Source organism: Symsagittifera roscoffensis, chromosome 8 (assembly GCF_963678635.1).
Source record: "Symsagittifera roscoffensis chromosome 8, txSymRosc1.1, whole genome shotgun sequence".
Classification (NCBI taxonomy): domain Eukaryota; kingdom Metazoa; phylum Xenacoelomorpha; order Acoela; family Convolutidae; genus Symsagittifera; species Symsagittifera roscoffensis.
In genome coordinates, this window is record NC_087069.1 from 2,832,493 (window position 1) to 2,854,399 (window position 21,907).

Sequence of the window (21,907 nt, forward strand, 5' to 3'; positions counted from 1 at the left end):
TGTAGACTTTCTAGAGCATATTTAAGCATAATTTAAGCCGTGAATAAAGGTAGTTTTTGGAGTTTTTAGTGCAAATTTGGAAATCAAAAACTTGAAAATAATTTTGAAGTATATCAATTATTTTTCCTTTTTTTAAACGTTTTTTTTCGCAAACTTTTACCATTGACATATTTTACTATGACTCTGAAATATGCCTATGTTCTTTGTTTTCATTCAGATCTTTTTATCACATGCAGAAAAAAAACGACAACAATTTGAAAAAAATGGTTTGTATTTTTTTTAAGACTGTGATCGGAACATTCTGTGCTACTTGCACAATAACCGGCTATTCTTGTTTAATTAGCTATTGTTTAACTTTCAAAACAATAAAAGTTAAATTTAAAAAATATTTCTTATCTATTTTTAAGGAAGATCCATCAGTGGCAACCTATGAAAAGGTCTCTCGGGAGCAATTTAAATTTTTATAGATTATTATTGATGTAAATTTGAACCATATCCTCAATTTTGCTTTTGTTCAATTAATATGCATTTTATAAAAACTCATCGATATGACGCACACTAGAAAAACGATTCTCATTTAGCAATTTAAGTTTATCTTATTTTTTAATACCTTGGCTCTGTAGGGCACCTCAAAAGTGACCTGGTTCTTCACTCTGCTGGGACTGAGGGAGGAGCGGGATCGGGAGGAGGGTGATCGGGAGGAGGGCGACCGGGAGGGGGAAGGGGAGTAGGAGGAGTGGGTGTGGGGTGGGGGTGGTGTGGCGGCTGTGCTGGTTCTGAGGGGGGCACTGAGGTGGTCCTGCTGGTGGATGCGACTGGTGCGGTAGGCCTCGTAGCTCTGCAGCCCCTTACTCTTCACACTATCTCTACCATCCATCTCTCTCTCTCTCTCTTCTCTTCTCTTTATTATCTCTATCTCTATCTCTCCTCACACACCCAGTCAAGATGGATTGATGGTCGGTGATGAGAGTAATGATGATAAATGCAATATCCCAATCTAATCCTGTATGCTCTATCCCGACTGTAACGCCACTTTTTTTAACTTCAATAGCCAAATGTGCTCCACTGCGAGAGATTTATTATTATCAAATGAGTTGTAAAGTTGTGAACGTGCTTTTTAAAAACACACGAACGCAAACCACATACAAAGCAGACCGAATGCAAATAGTCCAGTCCTGATTTTTCGAATGTTTAACACAAAACCAAATACAAAAGTATATTTTTGACAAACCAATTCTCAAGAGATATGTTTGCATTTTTCATATAATATCAGAGATATATTTGCATTTTTCATACAATATCAGCATATCGAATGAACAAAAACGAACCATATGATAATGATTGCATGATTGTTAACTTGGTCAGGTACTGCAAACAGAAAAAGAACATTGATTTGAGAGCAGAAAGAAGCTTGAATGTGGCAAGAAAAACAACGAAAGAAACAAAAGAATTAATTTCTCTAGAACAGAGTAGGAGACATGAAGCGAACTGATATATCAGCCAGCAAGTCAACCCATTACACACATGTCATGCAATGATGAAAAAAGAGCACATTTCTGATGCATATTAATCGAGACTAAATTATACTCCTCTCAGAGAAAGAAAAACTTTTCAAATAAAAGAAAAAATTAGTATTTAATACACAACATTACTTAAAACAAAAATAGCAAAACTAACCTACGGACGATAGGCAAAAACTTGATTGTTTAAATAAAAATAATTTAATATTATTTTTAATTTTGTGGCATTACAGACAAACAGTGTGCGATTGTAACGCAACACAGCGACCACAAATAACACAACGTACAAATCAAAAAACAGCCGCCTTCACTTTTGGTCAAAAAAAATATTGGCACAAACTTTAATTTGAAAAATTTACAAGGCATAAGAATAGTCTGATCGCAAACTCCTTCCTTCTACCTATGACCATTTCTATGAACACAATATATTTGATTTCTCAGAGTGGGAAATAGAATGTAGGCAACTACTGATGGGATGTCTAATGTGATGTCTAGTAATGAAGTGGTCTGCTTGAATGAAATGCATTGATTGAGGCGAAGAAGAAGAGACACTTACTAAGTTCTTGCACACCAGGCGAAGAGTTTCTCCCTTGAATAAAACGAGACAGTCAAATTGCAGAATGTTACGATCAATATCACATCCAGACAACTATCACAGATATCATACACATGGACAACATTCGCAACAAAAGACAACTTCCAATATAATCAACTCCGCAGTCGCGCCAACTTCTTGCGAGATTGCCAACCGAGGGTGGGAATTGATTAAAAAAAACGAACTGGTTATGCCCACTTGCGACCTTAAAACGAAATTGAAACCTTGTGAGTTGTCGCTTTCCTTGAATTTTACAAGGCTTGCTTTTTGTTGCGCGTTGTCCCAGTAAAACAAAATATTCTCTTAATTTCAGAGAAGAAAAGAACACGTGCTTGAGTAAAAACACAAGTTGCGATTTAGGTTGGAGAAAAAGTGAAGTACTCGTATACAAACTGATGTAAAGTAAAGTATGGGTTGTTTCGGACACATTATATGGGTGGGGGCATGCCCAGCAGACATCTGATCGGGTGGGTGGTATGAGTTAGGTTCGTACTGAATTGCTTGCTTAACAGCATGTTTTGTGGTTGTGACATGCGTGTAGCAGCATTCTTTTTGTTATGTTTCATGCTTTTGCATGAGAAGCCGTGTGATAGCGAGTGATTAAACTGACCCAACCGATATGTATGTGTATGTTGTGTGGCCATTGCCAATGAGAGAGAGTGTTGTGTTGTGTAGTGGTAGTGATAGTGGAGTACTTTACTTGTGCTTACGTGGTACTTGGCACTCTCGTACTTCTCCCTCAGCTCCTCCAACTCCCCCTTCAAACAGTCGAACTCTGCCTGGGTGACTGAAATCTAAACCACACATCACATATAAGTACAACATGTGTAAAGGGAGGCGGAAGTGATAGTGATTAAGAGAAGAGAGTGAGTAGTGGCAGTGGTACCTGGTGGTCCTGCATCATCATGTGTTCTGTTGACCTGCCTTCCACCTCACTCAGAGCACGCAGCAAGTTCTCCTTCTGTAAAACACACACATACACAATATCAATATATCAACACGAAGGATGCACTATCAGAACAATTATAAATAAGAAGAGTTGAATAGAGCTGCAAAAACAATCCAAGAAGGGTGATTTTGAAAAGACTGACTGAAAAATCTTGAAAGAATTTTTTAGCAGACAGTTGGAACTCAAGAAAACAGAAAACAAAAGCTGACTCATTTTTTTGAAAACTTTCGAATTTCAAAATTAAAACAAATGGCTCTAATGCTCTTCAAACTTCAAAACGAATTTACGATTGGCACTATTTCAATAAAATAACTAAATTTGAGAAAAATGGATCATAACTTATTTTTTTTTAACTTCCTGTGAAATCTGAACAATGAAATCTACTTTAGGAACTAGAATTCTATCACGTTTTATAGATGAACTATCGTCTGATATTGACAGTGAATCAGTTTGGTTGAAATATCAAGAAACAACCTTTATTCTTATCGTGGTGTTTAATCCACCAGATTGAATAAACTCTGTTAAAACTGGAGAGAGATTTGATTAATCTAACCTCATGGTCATTTCCTGAGATAGTGTGCGTGACTTGAACATTGATTTGACGTAAAAACAAACCTTTCAGTTGAATATTTAGATAAAATTGGATCTAATGGTTTTGATCAACTACTTAGAAAACCTACTTAACGTCTCAGTTCTTATTTATTAAACATGCTCGGATCACTATTCAATTTCGCTCACATTTTGCTACCAAATGTAAGTCATTGTTTTACAATGGATGAACCAAATTTCTCCAAGCACTTATCTGAAAGTGATGTAACAGAACTGTAACAGATCGATCGTCTTAAAAATGAAAAGCAAGGCATCCTCAGGTATTGACTAAATAAACAAGACTGCTCGTATCAGGGTGAAGTCCTGAATGTTCCGACTGCCTTTTAAGGTTTATGGAGCAGTAATAACTTCAAAAAACTAATTGAAAAAAAATAAAATGAATTTTTTTTTCATTTGAAATTTTTTAATGAAAATCATCACCCCACACGCCATATAAAGAACAAAAGGACAGATTTCGTTCCTTGAAACAAACCAATTCTGGCAAATAAGCTTCTTTCAACCAATTTGGAACGATTTCTAAGACGGATTAAATCTCCGCTTACGCGTTAATAGCTCGAATTATATCGCGCGTTAATTGTCCCAAATTGGTCAAAATGGCAACCTTTAAACCCTCATAACTTTACGAAAAATGATCACAGGTAAAAATATCTTTTCAAATTTAAGCTCAGGACAACAATACCTTTTGAATGATATAAAAAAAATTCCGTCAAAAATGGCTAGTTAAAAAGTCGAAATTTGTCTGAAGAAAAAAAACCCACCCCGAGCACAAATATTCCGTTACTTTCGTATCGAAAGTCGGAACAATAAACTAATTGACAAAGCAAGTATATACTCATTTGCGCCACTATTGCATGGGATAGAGGATCATACACTAAAATGGCTCATATACTATCTAAAACAACAAAAGCAAATGGTACAAAGACAAAATTGTCAATTCAGCTGGCTGAAAATTGAACATGGCGTACCACAAGGTTACCACTCGAGGGCTTTGGCTTTATCCCATATCCCATCTATACTAATGCTCTTCCGACAGCCTGGATAAAATGCAAGCAAAATTCCTCATTGCGGACGCTACCAGGTAACAACTGCTCTTTAGAAGATTTCAACAGTAATCTCGGTGCTGCCAGCTCTTGGCTTAACGTCACTAAACTTTCAATCATCTTAGATAAAATGTATCAAGTTAACTTTACATCCAAAAATGCTTCCAGTTCTACTTGCGAAAAAAAACACGATTAAGATTTCCAATTCTTTTATGTAATTAGGCAACCATATAGACTCAAAGAGATTCTCTAAGAACCAAATTACGAACTACTTTAGTTCGCAATCAATTTCGGGCCTTCACAGCAAAACATTTCGCAATATCCTTCCCATGTACGAAGACTCAACAAACAAGCGGAAAAGAGCTGCCAAAAACTTGATGAAAACTCTCAAATTTAAGATCAAACTTAAACATGTATCTTTAACTTATCAAGTTGCAACGCATTTTAACCTAAAAAAAAAACAATATTTTTCCTGACTCTACACCTGCCTTTTCGCGTTCTTAAATCCAATCTATAGCCCATAAAATAAATCTTTGAACAAATAGGATCTGAGCCGACTCATTTTCCAGTAGGTTCAGTAGGTTTTTGACCAATTTTTTTTGTGTTAATGCTTTTGAGCATAGATATCCCCCCTCCCCTATGTCACCTCATGAATCATCTCCGACTTCAAGATTTTCTGATGTGATCCTTGGAATTCTAGTCAACCTGACTTTGCGTGAGTTCAGGTTACTTATAAAAACCCTATCAATTAAGCCATAAGGTGAATACAATGCCTTTATTGGTTTCGGCAATCAGTTTTGCTTTTCGCAAACTGAATTCCTTCTTGGACTTGTTCACTGGTTACTGCCGCATAGGCTGTTAGGTTTCCTCTGTCAAAAAGCCTCAATCTATTTCCTACGGTGAAGGCTATAGGCACATGACAGAGTTAGTAGACACAGAAACCGCTAAGAGAAACACAGCCAATCGAATATTCGCGAGAAGAGCAATGAACACAAGTAAAAAAAAAACAATGACTTCGTTTAAAAAAATCTCAACTTTCGAACTTCAAAAACAAAAAAATAGATGGCCTTTAAGCTCTTTGAACTTCTTGAACGATTTATGATTGGCGTTTTTTAATAACATAAACCAACTTGAGAAAACTGGATCAACTGTAAAGTTTTTATTCCACTGGAAATCTTAAAGTTAAATTCCACGTTCGAACTAGAAATCGTTCAAGGTTTTTTTTCACGCCAATTCCAAGTTCGTAATTGGAGAGTGCTATTTACGTCAATTTCAGCAGATGAAATTCAATTGAACTCAAAATCTGTATCTGCATCTGTAGTTATTAGAGACTTTCAAGCACATTTTAACTTTTTCCTGAGAAAAAAATCAGCAGAACTAAACAAGAGTCTTCGTTACGTTTATTACTCGAAACAAGATGAAGAAATAAAAAGAAACTGGTTACAGGGGCCTACGACAAGTTTTTGGGCCTAATTTGATCTTTCAGTTGATTTTTTTAAAAGCCAAATTGAATCAAAGTATAATACAATCAATCGTAGGAATATTCCAATGAACCTCAGCCTTTAGCAAGGTTTAATGCACCTACCCTGTGTAGTAAGTGATATTTGCTTTTTTCAAATTATAATTCTGATGAATTGAAATTGAGGGCTTGTTTCTATTCTATTGGTTGTAATTTATTCACTCTTAATTTTGTTATTATTATTGTCTTATGAACATGTTCGTGCAATAGGGCAGTCTTCTGAAACCCAAATGGGTCCGCAGGCTGTCCTCTCAGAGTTATGAATTGTGTATATCTTTACTAATGTGTATTTTTAACTCTTGAGAAATAAAGCTGCTTCTTCTGTAAAAACAAATTTTTCTCGAAAAAGCCTTTATGGCTCGCTAGAGGGGTAACCATAACCTAATTTAAAATTCCTTCCTGAAATCGATTTAGAATTGTAGGTTTCTGTCCAAGTCCAACGCCAACCAATAATAACGTTTTATCAAAAATTCGGCAAAAAAGTTTATTAAGATTGCTTATTTTACTTTTTCAGTGTTTCATCAATAAAAATCTATCCGCAGAGTTGAACTTAAAAAATATCAAAGTAAATTAGAGCTTGAATAAACTTTAAAACTTTTCCTGAAAATAAAACTCACTACAACCATGACTCGACAAATAGCCATATGTTCATAAAACTAAATTACTCCCAACTCTCCACTTAAGACTTTCTTACAATATCGAACACAAGAATTTTGGTAGTTTTAAAATCACCCAAAAACATTTCTGTGGTCCGTTTATCTTTTCCAATAGCAAAAAAAATTGAACCTTTTCATCTATCAATCGGAGTCCCCCTCCGGAACTTAAAATTTCAGTGCTACATATAAACGTTCGCTCTTTGAAAGGTCATCTAATTGAATTGGAAGCACTAGTATACAGTCTTGAGTCTCCTCCTTCTATTTTATGTCTATCAGAAACATGGCTAACAGAAAACGATGACAGTAAATGCTATCTCATTGATGGCTATAATAAGTTTGTAACATGTAACAGAAAAAGCCGTGGAGGTGGTGTAATGATACAAATACGTGAAGATTTCAAGCTCCTAAAACAAACTACCACGAGCATCGATGAATGCACCCTTGTCAATTGAAAAAAGTAACTACCAGTTTAAAATAGCCGTATTATACAACCCTCCCAGAATAAACAAATTAACATTTGTTGATCAACTTGATAAATTTTTGGAAGATAACTCCTCACCCTCAATTCCCTTTGTTATCTGTGGCGATTTCAATATTGACATTTCAAAAGTTAATCAACTATCTAACAACTACCTGAATTGCATTTTTTCAAATGGGTTTGAACTTAGCGATACCAAAGGAACAAGAGTTACTGATACAACAAATACATGTCTAGATCATTTCATTTATAAAAATTTAACCGAAACGGACCACCAAGTCCTCGAATACCAAAACTTCTCGGATCATTTCCCTATCCTCTTGCAATGGACTCTTCCATATTTAATAAACCGAGAAAATCGTTTATTTCGTGACCTACAATTTATTAAAAGCAAGCATAAATCAGATATGTATATAAACGCTTTACATACTGAGATGAGTGATAATATACAAATATGTCATTCTACTGATCCATCGGAATCCTTTAACAGTTTTTCTGCGGCTTTCAACAAGATTACAACATACTTTGCACCCATGAGAATAAACAGAAAACCTGAGTTCCAAAAACCAAAGTGGTTCAACAATACGTTGAAAAACTTACGCACCAAAAAAAATAGAGCCCACCGTTTATGGAAAAGTAATCCAATAAATCAGATATTATTAGAAAATTTTAAAAACTTAAGATCTAAGTTGGAAAAAGAAATTAATTCGGCGAAAAGAAAATACTATAATAAGAAATTTACAGCATGTATAGGAGACTCAAGACAAACATATAAACTACTCAATGATTAAAGTGGAATAAATACTAAAGATGCAAGTGTTCCAGTGCTTGAATCCTGTCTGCAGCACAAGGAAGCTCCGTCAACATTTGATATTGCTGAGAGATTTAATAATTTCTTCTCAGCTATAGGCACAGAGCTTACGAAAACTTTAGATTACTTACCAATGCCATCTCTTAATCAGGCTGAGCAGTCGGTTTTTCTATATCCTGTTACAGAATGTGAAGTGCAAAAAATCATCGACAATCTTGATAATAAATCTTCATCGGGAGACGACAACATAAACAACATATTAGTTAAATTATCGGCATCAGCAACCATTCCTTATTTAGCTTCTTTAATTAACAACTCCTTTATACAGGGCGTTTTTCCAGATAGATTAAAAAGAGCGAAAGTTATCCCTATGCATAAAAGTGGATCAAGAGTTGTAGAAAACAATTACAGACCAATATCTCTCCTAATAGTGTGGAGTAAAATCTTTGAGAGAGCCATGTACACAAGAATTTATAATTATCTTGACAAATTCTCATTAATTTATTGTACGCAGTTTCGTTTTCGATCAAAACACAGTACTGTCGATACACTAGTTGATTTTACTGAAAAAATGCGTTCCCATGGCAATAAAAGCATAATTAGTTTCTTTTTTGATCTGAAAAAAAGCCTTCGACACAATAGAACATAATATTCTGTTACAAAAACTCGAATCATACGGTATCAGAGGAAATGCGCATAAATGGTTTAGATCATATCTAAATGAAAGAATTCAACGTGTAGAAATTAAGGGAATTTCTTCAAACTGGTCGACTATTAAATGTGGTGTCCCTCAAGGATCTATTTTAGGTCCGTTACTATTTCTTATATATATTAATGACCTACCTCATGCATTCAATTCAACAGAAATTGTCCTTTTTGCCGATGATACAAATGTCACAGCAATTGGTCAAATAAATCTTCGGGTTGAAGAGGACATTATCAAACTGAACTACTGGCTTAATGCAAATAAATTGATTATAAATATGGATAAAACGGTACAAATGAATTTAAAGACTTCCAATTCAATGACCTTTCAATTAAATAACTGTAACATTAAGAAAGAACCAGTGATTAATTATCTGGGTGTATACATTGACTCCAATTATCGTTCGTTTCGCATATAGACAATGTAAAAATGCGATTAGCCAAGCAATCGGGCATTATTTCCAAGCTACGCTATTACGCACCTAGCTCTTAGAGTACTATCGTAGTAACATCACAACAACAATCCAATATGGTATTCTGGTCTACGGTTGTTGCAGCTACTCATTTTTGCTGCCGATTTTTATGCTTCAGAAAAAGATTCTAAAATTAATATTTTTCAGAAATCGTAGGGACCACTCCGAAGACATTTTCATTAAACATCAAATACTAACAGTCCATGAGCTCTATGTCTATGCATTACTGAAATTCGTGCTGCGATCGATTAATAAACTTCATAGCGAAAGTTTTTTGAATAATTTATTTGAATTTGAAAATCCATTACGCGAAACCCGTAGGGGAAAACTAAACATGCTAAAAGAAACATTTAGGAAAAGACTATTCGAAAAACACTCATTGGCGTATCGGGGATCTAGGCTTTATAATATTCTCAGAACAAGGGGTTTACTTCTAAATGATATCGAAAATGCGAACATTGAAAAAGTTAAATGTTATAATCATGAAATCAAAAATGGATACCTATTAAATAACAACGAGCTGACATCTTTAGTATTTAATTTTTAAAATGTTTAATTACGAATACCTTGGGTAAATGCTGCAAGACCACCAACTATATATTGCGATTCTTGACGAAAAAAATGATGCTCTGGAGCCTTTTAGTTCAGGAGATATGACGATTTTTGTGATTTTTTGAATTTTTTCTCAGTAAAAATTTTTTCAGAAAAAACTTAGAAAATTTTTAGATTAAAAAAAAAATGTTTTGATATTCATGGTTGAGAGACAGGTTATAGGTGTAATTCACTAGAGATCACACGCACACACCATTAAAATGCAGAAAATATGGCCTTTTGTATGTTCGCAATTTCTCTTTCTTTTCTTTCACTTTTTTTTTCTTTCAAATTTGATTTTCTTCCATAATGCTGTTTACCATTGATGTTATACTAAAGGGCAGCTGTTGGTAGACCGCATGGTCTCGTTTGCTGTCCCTCTTGATTGTATATAAATGATAAATTACTTTAATTTTGTCAATGTCTTTACCAATCGAGAAAATAAATTCTTTCTTTCTTTCTCTTTCTTTCTTTTACACCTAGAGTTCTCAAGCTTGTTGGCATAGTGTTTAAGTAGTATGTGAATAGAGTGAGCCTCACCTCCACTTTGAGTGTGTTAGTCTGTTGGGTGAGCAGCTGATCTCTCCTGCCCCACTCCTCCCCCCTCGCACTCCACTCTGCCTCCCTCTTCTTCCCAGCCTCCCCCTCGGCCCTCAACTGTGCCAGGAGCTGCTGCTGCTCCGCCAGTCTATTGCTCTGGCCACGCCACTCTTCCAACAACTGGCTGTGTTCCGCCTGCAACTTCGTCAGAGACTCCTCAAACAACACATCAAACTTCACTCTTACATTATCCACACAACTTACCCAGATCGACTACAAAATCTTCGTTTCATTATCCAACAACTTATAACTTGAGATAAACAACCGAAACCAAAACTTCATAGACTTTACCGCACGTCAATTTCCACGAGTTATATTTTGGTTTAAATTGACATCTAGAAGCTAACCCTAGAACTCTAGAGCAGTTCCATTGCCGAAAATATCATAATGGCATAGTTTGGACTGCTTGGCCTAATTTTAGAGATAAATTCTGCCAAAAGATTGGAAACAAATCAACGAACTGGACGAATTATCTTCGGGTAGACCTTTTTTTTAGGATATCAGAATTGCAGCTAATAATATACACCCATACTCTACAGAATCGGAATGAATCCTAATAAAGATTAATAGCTAATTAGCCGATTAACTAACATTATTCGGAAGGACTTCTTTATAGGGTGGGTCTCTTCGCCTTATAGAGAAAAGTATAAGTAGTTGAAACTGTGCGATTCTTAGCACCCCCCCTTTGAAAGGGCGCACGGGACTGAGGGCCATTGTTTGTATGACTTTCTTTGGGTTGTTTGGAGCGTTGCCCTTTACAATGCACTTTCAGACCGCAGTCCTTTTAGACTAAATGCCCTTCCTGACATCCACCTTCCTCCTTTTTCCGGGATTGGGACGGCAGTTCCATCTTAATACCAAGACAAACCAGTTCTCTGGGAAAAGGCTGCTTTAAGCCCTGGGAATAAAGCGTAAAGCGGCCACTTTTCTAGGAATAACATTTTCAATGAGAGAAAGTCCTGTAGTGGCTGCTCTTCCGGTAATTTCAAGAGCACTTAGGTTGGGAAACTAAGGTGCGCTGTACTATCACATAAAGCCCAGCTTGTGTGAACTCATTTTATTCGAATCCAAGAGAGGGTTATTAGGATACTTATTAGTCAACTAGAAGAAGTATGGGACGTGTGTGTTCAGGAGTGCGCGTGGTGCTGAGCTATTTATATTTGTGTTTTTACCTGCAGCAGTTGCGACTCTGAGGTGAGAGAGTGTCTGGACTGCATCTGACTGGTTTCCAGCTGGGCCACACTTGCCCGCAGTCTCTCATTCTCCCCCCGCACACTGGACAGCTCCGGCACCAGTCGGCCCAACTCCCGCTCCAACATACCACTCTTCTCCTCCCACTTGGAAGCCTGACACAAACATTCAATCTCCTTATTTCATATAATCTCAAAAATGAAACCTTTGATATGCGAGCCATATTAATTGCGACTGATCTCGCTGCGCTCACTTGCATAAAAACGTTTAAATATTGTTTACAAAACACTGGCACCAAAGACGCCTTTGGAAAACATACAGAATCAGAAATACGCATGAAAGCACAGAAAAGTAAGCCGAAATCGAAAATGCGCATTGCACAAAGGCAGAGCTGAACTTCGCAAGTGAAAAACACCAAACTGGCTTTAAAAAATGAAACAAGGAACAAATTTTCGCCATAGTAAGAATCCAACCCCAAGTTAGAGATTAGGAGTCTCATGTACTTGCATCTAGGCCATTTGATCTTGATTTTCACTAAAAAAATTTAGCTACCAATAACATTAAAAAAAACACATAATTTTAGATCGCCAATGCTTTTTTAAATCCTATGGAGCAAACTCCATTGGCACTTCTAATTGGATTGAAGACAAGCGGACTCGAATAGAATATTTCTCGCACGCTAGCTTGTTTCATGATAATGTTGTCAAGATCCTGATGTTAAAGCTACTTTTATATTTGTTGTTAGGAGTAAATTCTGATTTATCCCAGTCTGTTAGTCAGTCCAAAACATTCCGTTTTCTGGACGCGTTAAATACAATAGATATATGAATCAACCCAATCATAATTGATTTTCCTGAAAAGTAACGCATCAGAAAATTTTTTACTTTAGTCATACCAAATCAGAAAAAAACCACCCTTTCTTTCAAGGAAACAACTCACTGTACTTAATGCAAAACTTAAAAAAGAAATATTTAGTTGTTTTTAAAAATTTGTATACGGAACTATAAATCTCACCGTTTAAAAAGTTTAAATCGTTTCTAAAAACAAAAAAGAACAAAATACATTGAAAAAGAAATAAATGACCAAAACCTGTTTTCCAGAAAGGTAAAAAAATTGGAGATATAAAAGAAAAGTTTAAAAATAATCAAGAGTAGAATTTCAAAACATTATCTCGTCCTATCCATTTATTTGAGTTTTTGAATGTAACCGAGGAAAAACTCAGCAAATATTTAGGAAAAAATCTCAAAACTGACAAAATTGAAAAACTTACACTAGACTTAGTAATCCATATCCAAAACGGGAATTTAAAGTTTATCAAGTGATTTTTTAGATTTGTAATTCGATATTTTCTAGTAAGTAATACTAAAATTTTAAAAGTCTTTTCTCTTTGGGTAAAGAAAAATTCTTGTTATTATATGTTTTCTATAAGGCGTCCAGCAAAAATATGAAATAAGTAAGAACCCACTTTTTTTCATCAGAAAAGAAATCACTTGTATTTTTTTGAGAATTATCTTGTTATCATTGGGAAAAGTAAATAAAATAACTAGATTTTACATAAGGGAAAAACTTTTTTTGCTCACATGTTCCGATTTTTGATTACTTTTTACCAAAAACACATTCAACATATATCATCTTATACAAGGACACATTGTGGAAGTTGCTTAAACTCATCTGATAATGAAGAGGCAGCAAAAACTTAGAAACCCTTCTGAACCAATTGAATACGCTTCAACAGATCAGAAAATTTCAGGTATTTATTCTCATTTAAATTTCATACAAAGAGTTTCACCTTCAATGATTTCTCATATCACATCCTCTCTCCTTCTCTAAGAAGATCTGTCGGTATAAGATCTCCGTAGTGTTTCGTTGACTTCCGGAGTCTTGTAGATAGTTTGAGTTCGTCTGAGATCGGTTCAGGTTGACTTTCTGAAGTCAGTGAAAGTTGTTTTATGGTTTTATGTTGCACTGGAGTTTCATCATCGATGGTGTCACGAGTTCCATCTGTGGTATTGATCTCTTGACTGCATCTCGCAATCTGGTTGTCGCTTGCTTAACAGTCCATTCTGATTATTGGTTTGGATCCGGGATGCGATGGTTCAACGTCGAATGATGAAAGTTGCACGCAGTGCTCCCATGTCTTTATTCGAATTGAAGAGAAATTTTCACATACGTCAAATTCTATTGTGGAAAAATTGCCTGATAAATTTTTGCCCCACGCATGGCATGTTTAGTAGTACTCTTTCTGCTATTCCATTTGCTCTTACGCGGTAGATTGATGATGACACTCGGTTAATTGCCTAAGGTTTGAATCAGGCTTTGAAGTCTTCGCTCACAAATTTGGGTCCGTTGTCAGAGACTAGAGTTTTTGGTACTCCAGATCTTGCAGATTGCTGATAGACACTTCCTGAACGGTCATTGGTCCGGAAAGCTTCGATCCAGCCATTTTCAGCGTCATCAACAACCAGAATGTTTCCTTGCTCTTTGATGTGTGCCCAATCCATATGAATTCTGCTTCTGGTCACTCGGAAACTGTTTTTCCACGCGATTGTCTGCTTTTTGACAGATATAGCATCTTAAGACAAGTCGTTTCACGTCTTGTGACATGCCAGTCTACCAGGTAATCATTTTCAGAGACATTTCTTTTGCCTTTCTTCCCGGGTGCGTCTGGTGGGCATCGACCATAACTTTGTTCTGAGTCTTCGCGGTATGAAATGTACAACGCCTCTATAGATAACATGACGCCTTCTCGTGTAGTCAATGTTTCATCATCCTTCTTGCAGCGTGATTCAGCTTTTGAGCACTGTCTCCAATGCCTTTGAAGACGTCTTGAATGTCCTATTAGATTGAAGATAGGTTTTAAGGTCGTTCAGCTTAATTGTCTGCGAAAAAGATGTCCTTTTGAAAGATACCGATTTTCCCCTCTTCTGGTGTCTTTTCGTTAAAGCGCAGTCTGCCCAGAGCAGCCACATGTGGGATCTGCTCGCCTGACACATACTTCAACTTGTAGTAACCCATCACCGCAATACCCTTTCTGGTTGATCTAGCTAACGCTGTTTTCAGTTTCTCTCCGTCTGGCACAAAGAAGTGCTGCAAGGGTTCGTGATCGGTTTGTAGGGAAAGCTTGCGCCCCAGTACGGACTGTTTCAGTCGTGTAGCCGCAAACACGATTGCCAAAGTATCTCGTTCTATTCTAGGCTCTGCTGATGATAGCTTCCTGGAAACGTAGAACACTGAATGTTCTTCTTGTGCATCGGTGGTCACTGTCACTTCTTTGTCCAGGGAGTGCGGTTGCGCGACTGAGGTCTTGACTCCGTAAGTCATTGAGGGGGAGCATAATGGTGGCAAAGATCTGAATCATTCGTCCGTAGAAGCTTTTCAAACCACAAAATGATTGGAAATTTTTGTGGTTCACGTGTAACTTGGTGATTCGAATTTCAATTGCACAAAACAATGTTTTTAGTAGTTTCGAGTTTGGCTTATTGATGGCAAAATTTTCCTCTCGACGATTTCATATCAGATCAGAAATTGCTGTTCCTATGAAGAAGAGTTTGTGACCAACGCATGATTTTAGAGTCCGAGCAGTTCCACCTAGAGTAGGTCTACCAAGCTTCTCCCAGATGCTCGGCGATATCACTCTTGTGTCAGCACCTATGTCCATTTGCATTTTCACATGAGGCGGCCACCCGATGAGATTTGATGCAAAAAACAGTACACATTTAGTACCGTTGTCAGAGCTTTCTAATCCTTCCTCTTCTAATTCTTCCTCTTCGTCGTTCAGCAACCACCACATCTTCTCTGAATCTGCACTAGTTTCGTATGATAAAGTACGTCTCACTGAACATCATATCGCTGAGGTTGCTTGGCGAAACAAGACTCCTCAACTTCTTGATTGATTGCACTCCACCTTTGAAGATCTGCGGGATTCTTTCCCTCTGCAGCCTTATAGAATTTATTCTGAGCGTTCTCGCCCAGGAAAAGCAGTCGGCTAAGACATTTCCTCGGTTTTCGAAAAATTTAATTAACTATTAGGGTTATTCAATTCATGTTTCCAACCTGGACACCACTGTTATGGATCGGTGCAAGGCAAGAGACATGTTAAGAAGATTTTTTGAGATCGATGTTAGCTACAACTTGCCTTAAAACAAATTGGTATTAATAATTGTTATCAGTGGGAAAAGTCTAGATAAAAACTAGATTTTTTTACTTTTTAACAAAAACGCCACTTTTTACAACTTTTGACAGAAAATATATTCGACATATATAGCAGCGCATTCACGGATAGGATTGATTAGATCATAAGATCTACCATGGTTGACACACTGTGATAGTTAATTAAACTAATCTGATGATTACGAGACATCAAAAAATAAGAAATCACTTCTGAACAAAAATTTAACACGCTGCAACAGATCAGGTAAAATCATGTATTTATTACAAAGAATTTTAAGTTCGATGAATTCTCAGATCAGAACAATTACAAAAAACGTTTGAGAAATGAAAATTAGTTAACTTCTAAATATGCTTGATTTTCATTGGTTTACTTCAAAAATTGCATTTAGAGAAACACTTGATTATGATTGGTCGATATCAAAATGGTTGAGTTAATTTTTTTTAAATTTCACCATATTGAAAAATGTCCAAATTAATTAAATAATTTTCATTGAAAGCAACCAATCAATACATTGTAGAAATACTTTTAACAATTATGATTCATTTTTTAAAGATTTTCAAAAATAAGTTTACATCCCCACAAAAGTATTTTGGGACTTTCTTAATCTTCAATTCAGTGAATTATCTTGAATTCTCTCTAAATTTTTGTTAACTTTATTTGCGTCGGAGGCCATCACTGAAACTAAATGAAAGAAATGCATGTCTTGAGTTTGGCAGAGATCACACACCTCAAAGGGCATCAAGATATCTGAAAAACGGTCGCGTTCGAAATACATCAACTTTATAATTTATACATATAATAGCAAGGATCCTAAATCTCACATTAAGAAGCACCGCTCGTCTTGTTTACTCTGCCTGTCGAAATTATATCATAAAACACAAAGTGATGGAATAAGTTATCATCAATTTCCAAACAAGACTAACATACCTGCGAGACACGGTAAAGTAAAATCTAACACCTTCAAAAAGCTATTGTGTTGAACTATTATCTTTTTTAAAACTCTAAAACAAACTTTGGTAATTAAATACTTGAAAATTCGCAAAAATTCTTTACTGTGGAATGTAAAACAACAAAAATCAAAAACATCTATAGATTTTTGTCAAAACTAAGACAAAATAAGACTACGCAAACCTTCTTTACAAAGGTGGTCTTGTCAACTGGATCAATCGCAGCTGCTTTTGTTCAAACGATATGATCGATGAAAATATACGCAAGCAAAAATCGAGTTCGAATTGCCGTGAAATGTTCATTTTTAGAAACTAATCCAGTATCGGACTTTGTTATTTTGGTTTAATTTTGTATTTGATTTCACGGTTATTTTAATAGATGTTTAAAAAATGCTCAGTATAACCCAATGAGAGTACAAGGATTCGATTTTTTGGCTCATTAACAAGACTAATAATCATATTAACACAGGTATTAGTAGTTGTTTTTCTAAGTTATTGATCAGAGTAGGGTAAACAATTATGCATAAAAAATAAAATTTTTCTGCTGTTAACACTGTTTCAGAACATTTTGATAAGTGACGAAGAAAAGATAAAAATTGTGATTAATTTACAAAACTTTGAATATTCATTATACCAAACAACATACATCTGCTCTCATAATTCATTTTAAAACGGAACTCAAGAACTTAGTTTAGAAACATTTTTTTAACACTCATCTGACACAAAAGATTTTTTTTTTAAAGTTTTAAACTGGTTTTTATTAGCCAGCAAAGATCGGTTTTTGGTGTTAACTTTGTTTGGTATTAATAAAAGATAGTTCAAACGATACAACTTTTCATTTTAAAACCTATTTATTGAATAAAACTATATGCAAAAAGCACTTAATTGGAAGATCGCAGATTAAGCAAAAACTAAGAAAAAGCATACTTTAACTTGAAGTTTACGGGAAAAAAAATAAGAAAACGCTTAGTTACCGTTTCTAAGGAGTTCGAGCAAACAAGACGCTTGCTTGAATTTTGGTTACAAACTATAGTTTTAGGTAATATTTTCTCAATTAGAAAATTCTAAACTGGTATTTATCATTTTGCAAAAATTACATTAATATACAGACGTTTCCAATACTAATAAAACCGTTGATCTAATTTTTCGTTCAATTGATACATTTTTTTTTCTAAAATCATGAGTTTTGACTTTTCAATACAAAAAGAAACCAAAAATAAAGTTAAAACACATAAAATCACTTGACAGTTCATAAAAAAACATGTTGTAGAAGCAAAAGAGGGATTATGAACAGTTAAGTAGAGTTGTTGTTTGAATTTTCCCCCAAATTCCGACATGTAAGAAATAAGCAGATAAGAAGCTCGATTTACAACAATGATCAAAAATTTGCTCTAAATTAAGTGAAAGATTTCCCAGAAGTAGTTATTTGTAATTCAGCAACATCTATTCACATCTCAGAAATTGCATTGATTGGGTTGAGAGAAAGTTAGATAGTGTTTATTTTATGTTTTTCACCTAAATTTGAAATAAACTTGAATTAAATTTGCTACAATTGATCTTTTGAATTGATGTCGTATTCAATTATACTTAGAGGATTTACGAGATCACAATCATCAAAAATGAAGTCAAATCGAAATGTCATTAAAAGTAATTTAGACACGTTATTTAATACACTCAATGCTTTATTTCAAATAATTTAGATGACAGATTTAGATACTACTATTAAGCCCCTGAACGATACAGTTATTAATTTAATGAGCGGATGGAATGAAAAAACGCAGCAACAGTTACTCGCCCGATTAAAAACAGTTAAACTGGGCTATAGAAAACCCGGATTGAGTATAAACGCTATGCAAAAAAGTAACGCTCAACTTGCAATGTATCAATTACATATTCGCGAGTTGGCATGTTTTGACGCGTCACTGAATACGTGCAGTTGAATGTCGGTTGCTTTTCTTTGTGGTCGGAAGTACGTTCGAGGTAGTTTCACGTTGTTGAAGTTTTCGATTTCGTCAAGCCAGTCGCTGAGGTTGGACAAAATTGTCAGGTCGAGGGCTTTATCCCATAGAGGTCCTGATTTCCAGGCAAGTTGTAGGTTCTGTCGAAGGCTAATTGTCATGGGCATGGCAAGTTCGAGCGGGTCAAATGGCGAGGATGCAATTTTAAGGAGTTTCCGTTGCGCGATGTCTGCTTTCCTTGGTGTCTGGAACTTCTTGGCTTCCATGGCGTCCGTGTTATGGCTATCTTTGGATGGTCTCAGGAGAGTCGGTTGCTCCAAGATGTGTCGCGGGTACTGGTATGTGATGATGTCCTGGTTCTCGTCTTTCCACAAAAAGCGTAGGTATGGCTGCTCTGCTGGGGTCACGAATAACTGCATGAACAATTCCAGTCAGTTTGCACAGAAGGTCAGGTCCGGTGAGTAGGATGCTATGCTAGAGGCATTGAATACTCGGCGTAACTTGCCGGGTTCTTTGGCGTTCGTTATTGCGGGGTGAGACAGGTACCAACATTCGTCGTTGTCGTAGCTGTTGATTTGCTTGATGAACCCTTTGCGTATATCGGTCGTGATGGTCTCTTGTTTTTGCTGAGACGTTCTGGTTTGCCGTTAAAGGTGGAATAGGAGGCTGTGTAGTTGCTTCTTTGCAAGCCAATAGTTGTTTTGTAGTTGTCGAGTCTTCTTCCATAGCAGTCCAATCTGGTTATGTCCATTGTCGAGAGCGTCTTTGTCGTTACTTAACATACTTCGTTTGTCAGATGAGATTCATTCGGCGTCGAGTTTCATCTACTCTACAACATGGTGAAACAATTGATCGTCGTCTATGAAGCTCGTTGTGTTGATGTCTTCGGGTTTTGCTGCACTCTTTACCACAGAGACCATCCATGTGGCGTGTTTCAACCAAGGGGTACATTAACAAGTGATACAACTTCTGTTGGTGGGACAAGGCGGGCGAAGTGACATCTACTGATGATTTCAATGTCGTTTAATGGCAACTGGGCAAGGTGTATATGTCCGAGGCAGACACTGTTACGGTGTTGCCACGTGGTATAATTCAACTGTCGCCATGGCCACTGCCCTGACAACTTTGAAGAACACCAGTTCAGCAGACTAAACGCAAAACTGGTGCAGGTAGCAGCCATAAGCGACTATGATTATTGTCCCTGTCGACGCTATCAAAGATCGATCCTCCCGGACTTCAACCTAGCCCTACTTAACTAGGGCTGGGTTCAAGTCCGGGAGGTTCCAATCCTTGATAGCTTCGACGGGGACAATAATCAAAGTCGCTGATGGCTGCTACCTGCACCAGATTTGCGTTTGGTCTGCTGAGCTGGTGTTCTTTTGAAGGGAAACCTATGTAATTATCCATATCACTTGGGATAAGGTTGAGCATCATGAGTTAGAAAATTAGGCGAAGAGTTACATCGTCGTAATAAGGATCATCGCGGAAAATCAATATGATAAGTCCTAAATTGCTGAGAAATGGCAGCAAACTAACTAGAAAAGTCTGTCCTGCTTGATTTTTTGACGCTGAATTTTCTCAAAGGGACGAAGTTGGAAAGAAATTCCAATCATTTGAGTTAAGAGTCACTTATTATGTTCCAGCCTAGTAGCTAAAAATTTACAGCTCCTCCAGTTGCTATTCCAGCCTAGTAGCTAAAAATTTACAGCTCCTCCAGTTTCTATTCGTGAATGCAACCAGACAAAGCATTCATGTTATGCTAGTTCCGAAGTTAGCGTTGTATAGCGTTACTAGTTATGAAAAAATATACAGATGCACAAGCTATTCTTCTAAAGACATGGTATTTTTCTGAAATTCTACTTTTAAGATGCACCAGCTATTTTCTAACCTTTTGAAGACTTCTTGTTAGACACAACTTATGTACCATGGAGGGAAGCCGAGGGAACAACACAAATAGCTTATTTCGAACATTTATAACAGCAAGAGAGGCTTCGTCTGAGGGTTCTATTCAACGGTACTTTTTGACCAAAAGAAACCGCATTAACCAACGCAGCCGCAAAAAAAAACAAAGCCCCTATTGAGACCCTCAGTCGACTTTCTTAGTTTAAAGCCAGAATTTGGAAACGTAAACTTCACTTAATAAAAGATGCAGCACAAACGCAATTTTCATTTTTTTAAAACTTGTACAACACTTCAACGTGAAGCCCCAAGATGTGAAAAATCTATGAATAAATGATTTATAGGACTGTCATTCGATAACGCCAGGAAATAAGCCAAATCAAGAATCACTAGAGTCGAGTTTAAGCTGGAGGTACTTGTTTGATATTTTTTGTAACTTTTGTACTGATGCGGATTTTTGTACTCACCCAAAACCTTAGTCGCTCCTCTAAAATAATTAGGAATGAAATTTTTGGAAATGTGGAATTTTCCCAAGGCCATAACATGTTTTTTTTTTAATTTTGAGGCATATCCGCAGCAGCATGAAGGCTTCCTAAACACTGTTGCCTCGATTAAACCCTTGATATCAGATTTGGCTGGTAGTTTTTGAGAGATCGTCAAAAGTTTTAAAAAACAGGAAACAGAATATTGATTCTTCTAACTGTCATAATATTTTAGTAAGAAAATTTTGACGTCGCCGCTTAAAAAGGAGAGCTTCGCTCAACTCTTTTTTATTGAGCCCAAAATCTTAGATTTGGAAGGATCGTTTTCGGGACAAGTCAAAACTTTTAAAAAACGGTCAAAATTGAAAAAAAATTGTGTAGCCTCTTATGCAGAGGACCTTCCAACAACCTTTCCTTTCGATTGAAATAAAAATCTCAGATTTGAGAGTAGTTTGTGAGAAAAGTTATAATTTTGAAGCAAAAAAAACAGTCAAAAATCGAAATTTTGATTTTTCCAAGCTATCCCACAACCCGTTCTATTTATTTAACCCCAAAAACCTCAGATTTCGGACGCAGTTTTCGAGAAAACGAAAAAATCAAAATTTTGAGTCAAATATCCCCCCACAGACTTTTTGAAGGCTGTAGAAAGTGGGGTAAGTTGAAAAGAGACTAAAATTCGAGTGTTACCACTTTTTTTAAAAATCGGCGGAGTA

The 21,907-nt window shown here is 36.2% G+C and overlaps 1 protein-coding gene across 2 annotated transcripts in view; it reads right to left on the reverse strand.

Moving 5' to 3' along the window:
- The window catches only part of LOC134853103 (polyamine-modulated factor 1-binding protein 1-like), a 107,842-nt gene that overhangs the window by 42,884 nt on the left and 43,051 nt on the right, over positions 1-21,907 (reverse strand). Inside the window, exons 6-9 of one of the 2 annotated variants that reach the window (XM_063869042.1) lie at positions 11,719-11,892; positions 10,487-10,702; positions 3,002-3,076; positions 2,826-2,909 (exon numbers count right to left, since the gene is read on the reverse strand). In XM_063869042.1, coding sequence (XP_063725112.1) covers positions 2,826-2,909; positions 3,002-3,076; positions 10,487-10,702; positions 11,719-11,892 — 549 coding nt within the window. Of the gene's footprint in view, positions 1-610; positions 1,060-2,825; positions 2,910-3,001; positions 3,077-10,486; positions 10,703-11,718; positions 11,893-21,907 lie in introns of those variants that run through there. The other variant, XM_063869043.1, reaches the window with a different exon arrangement.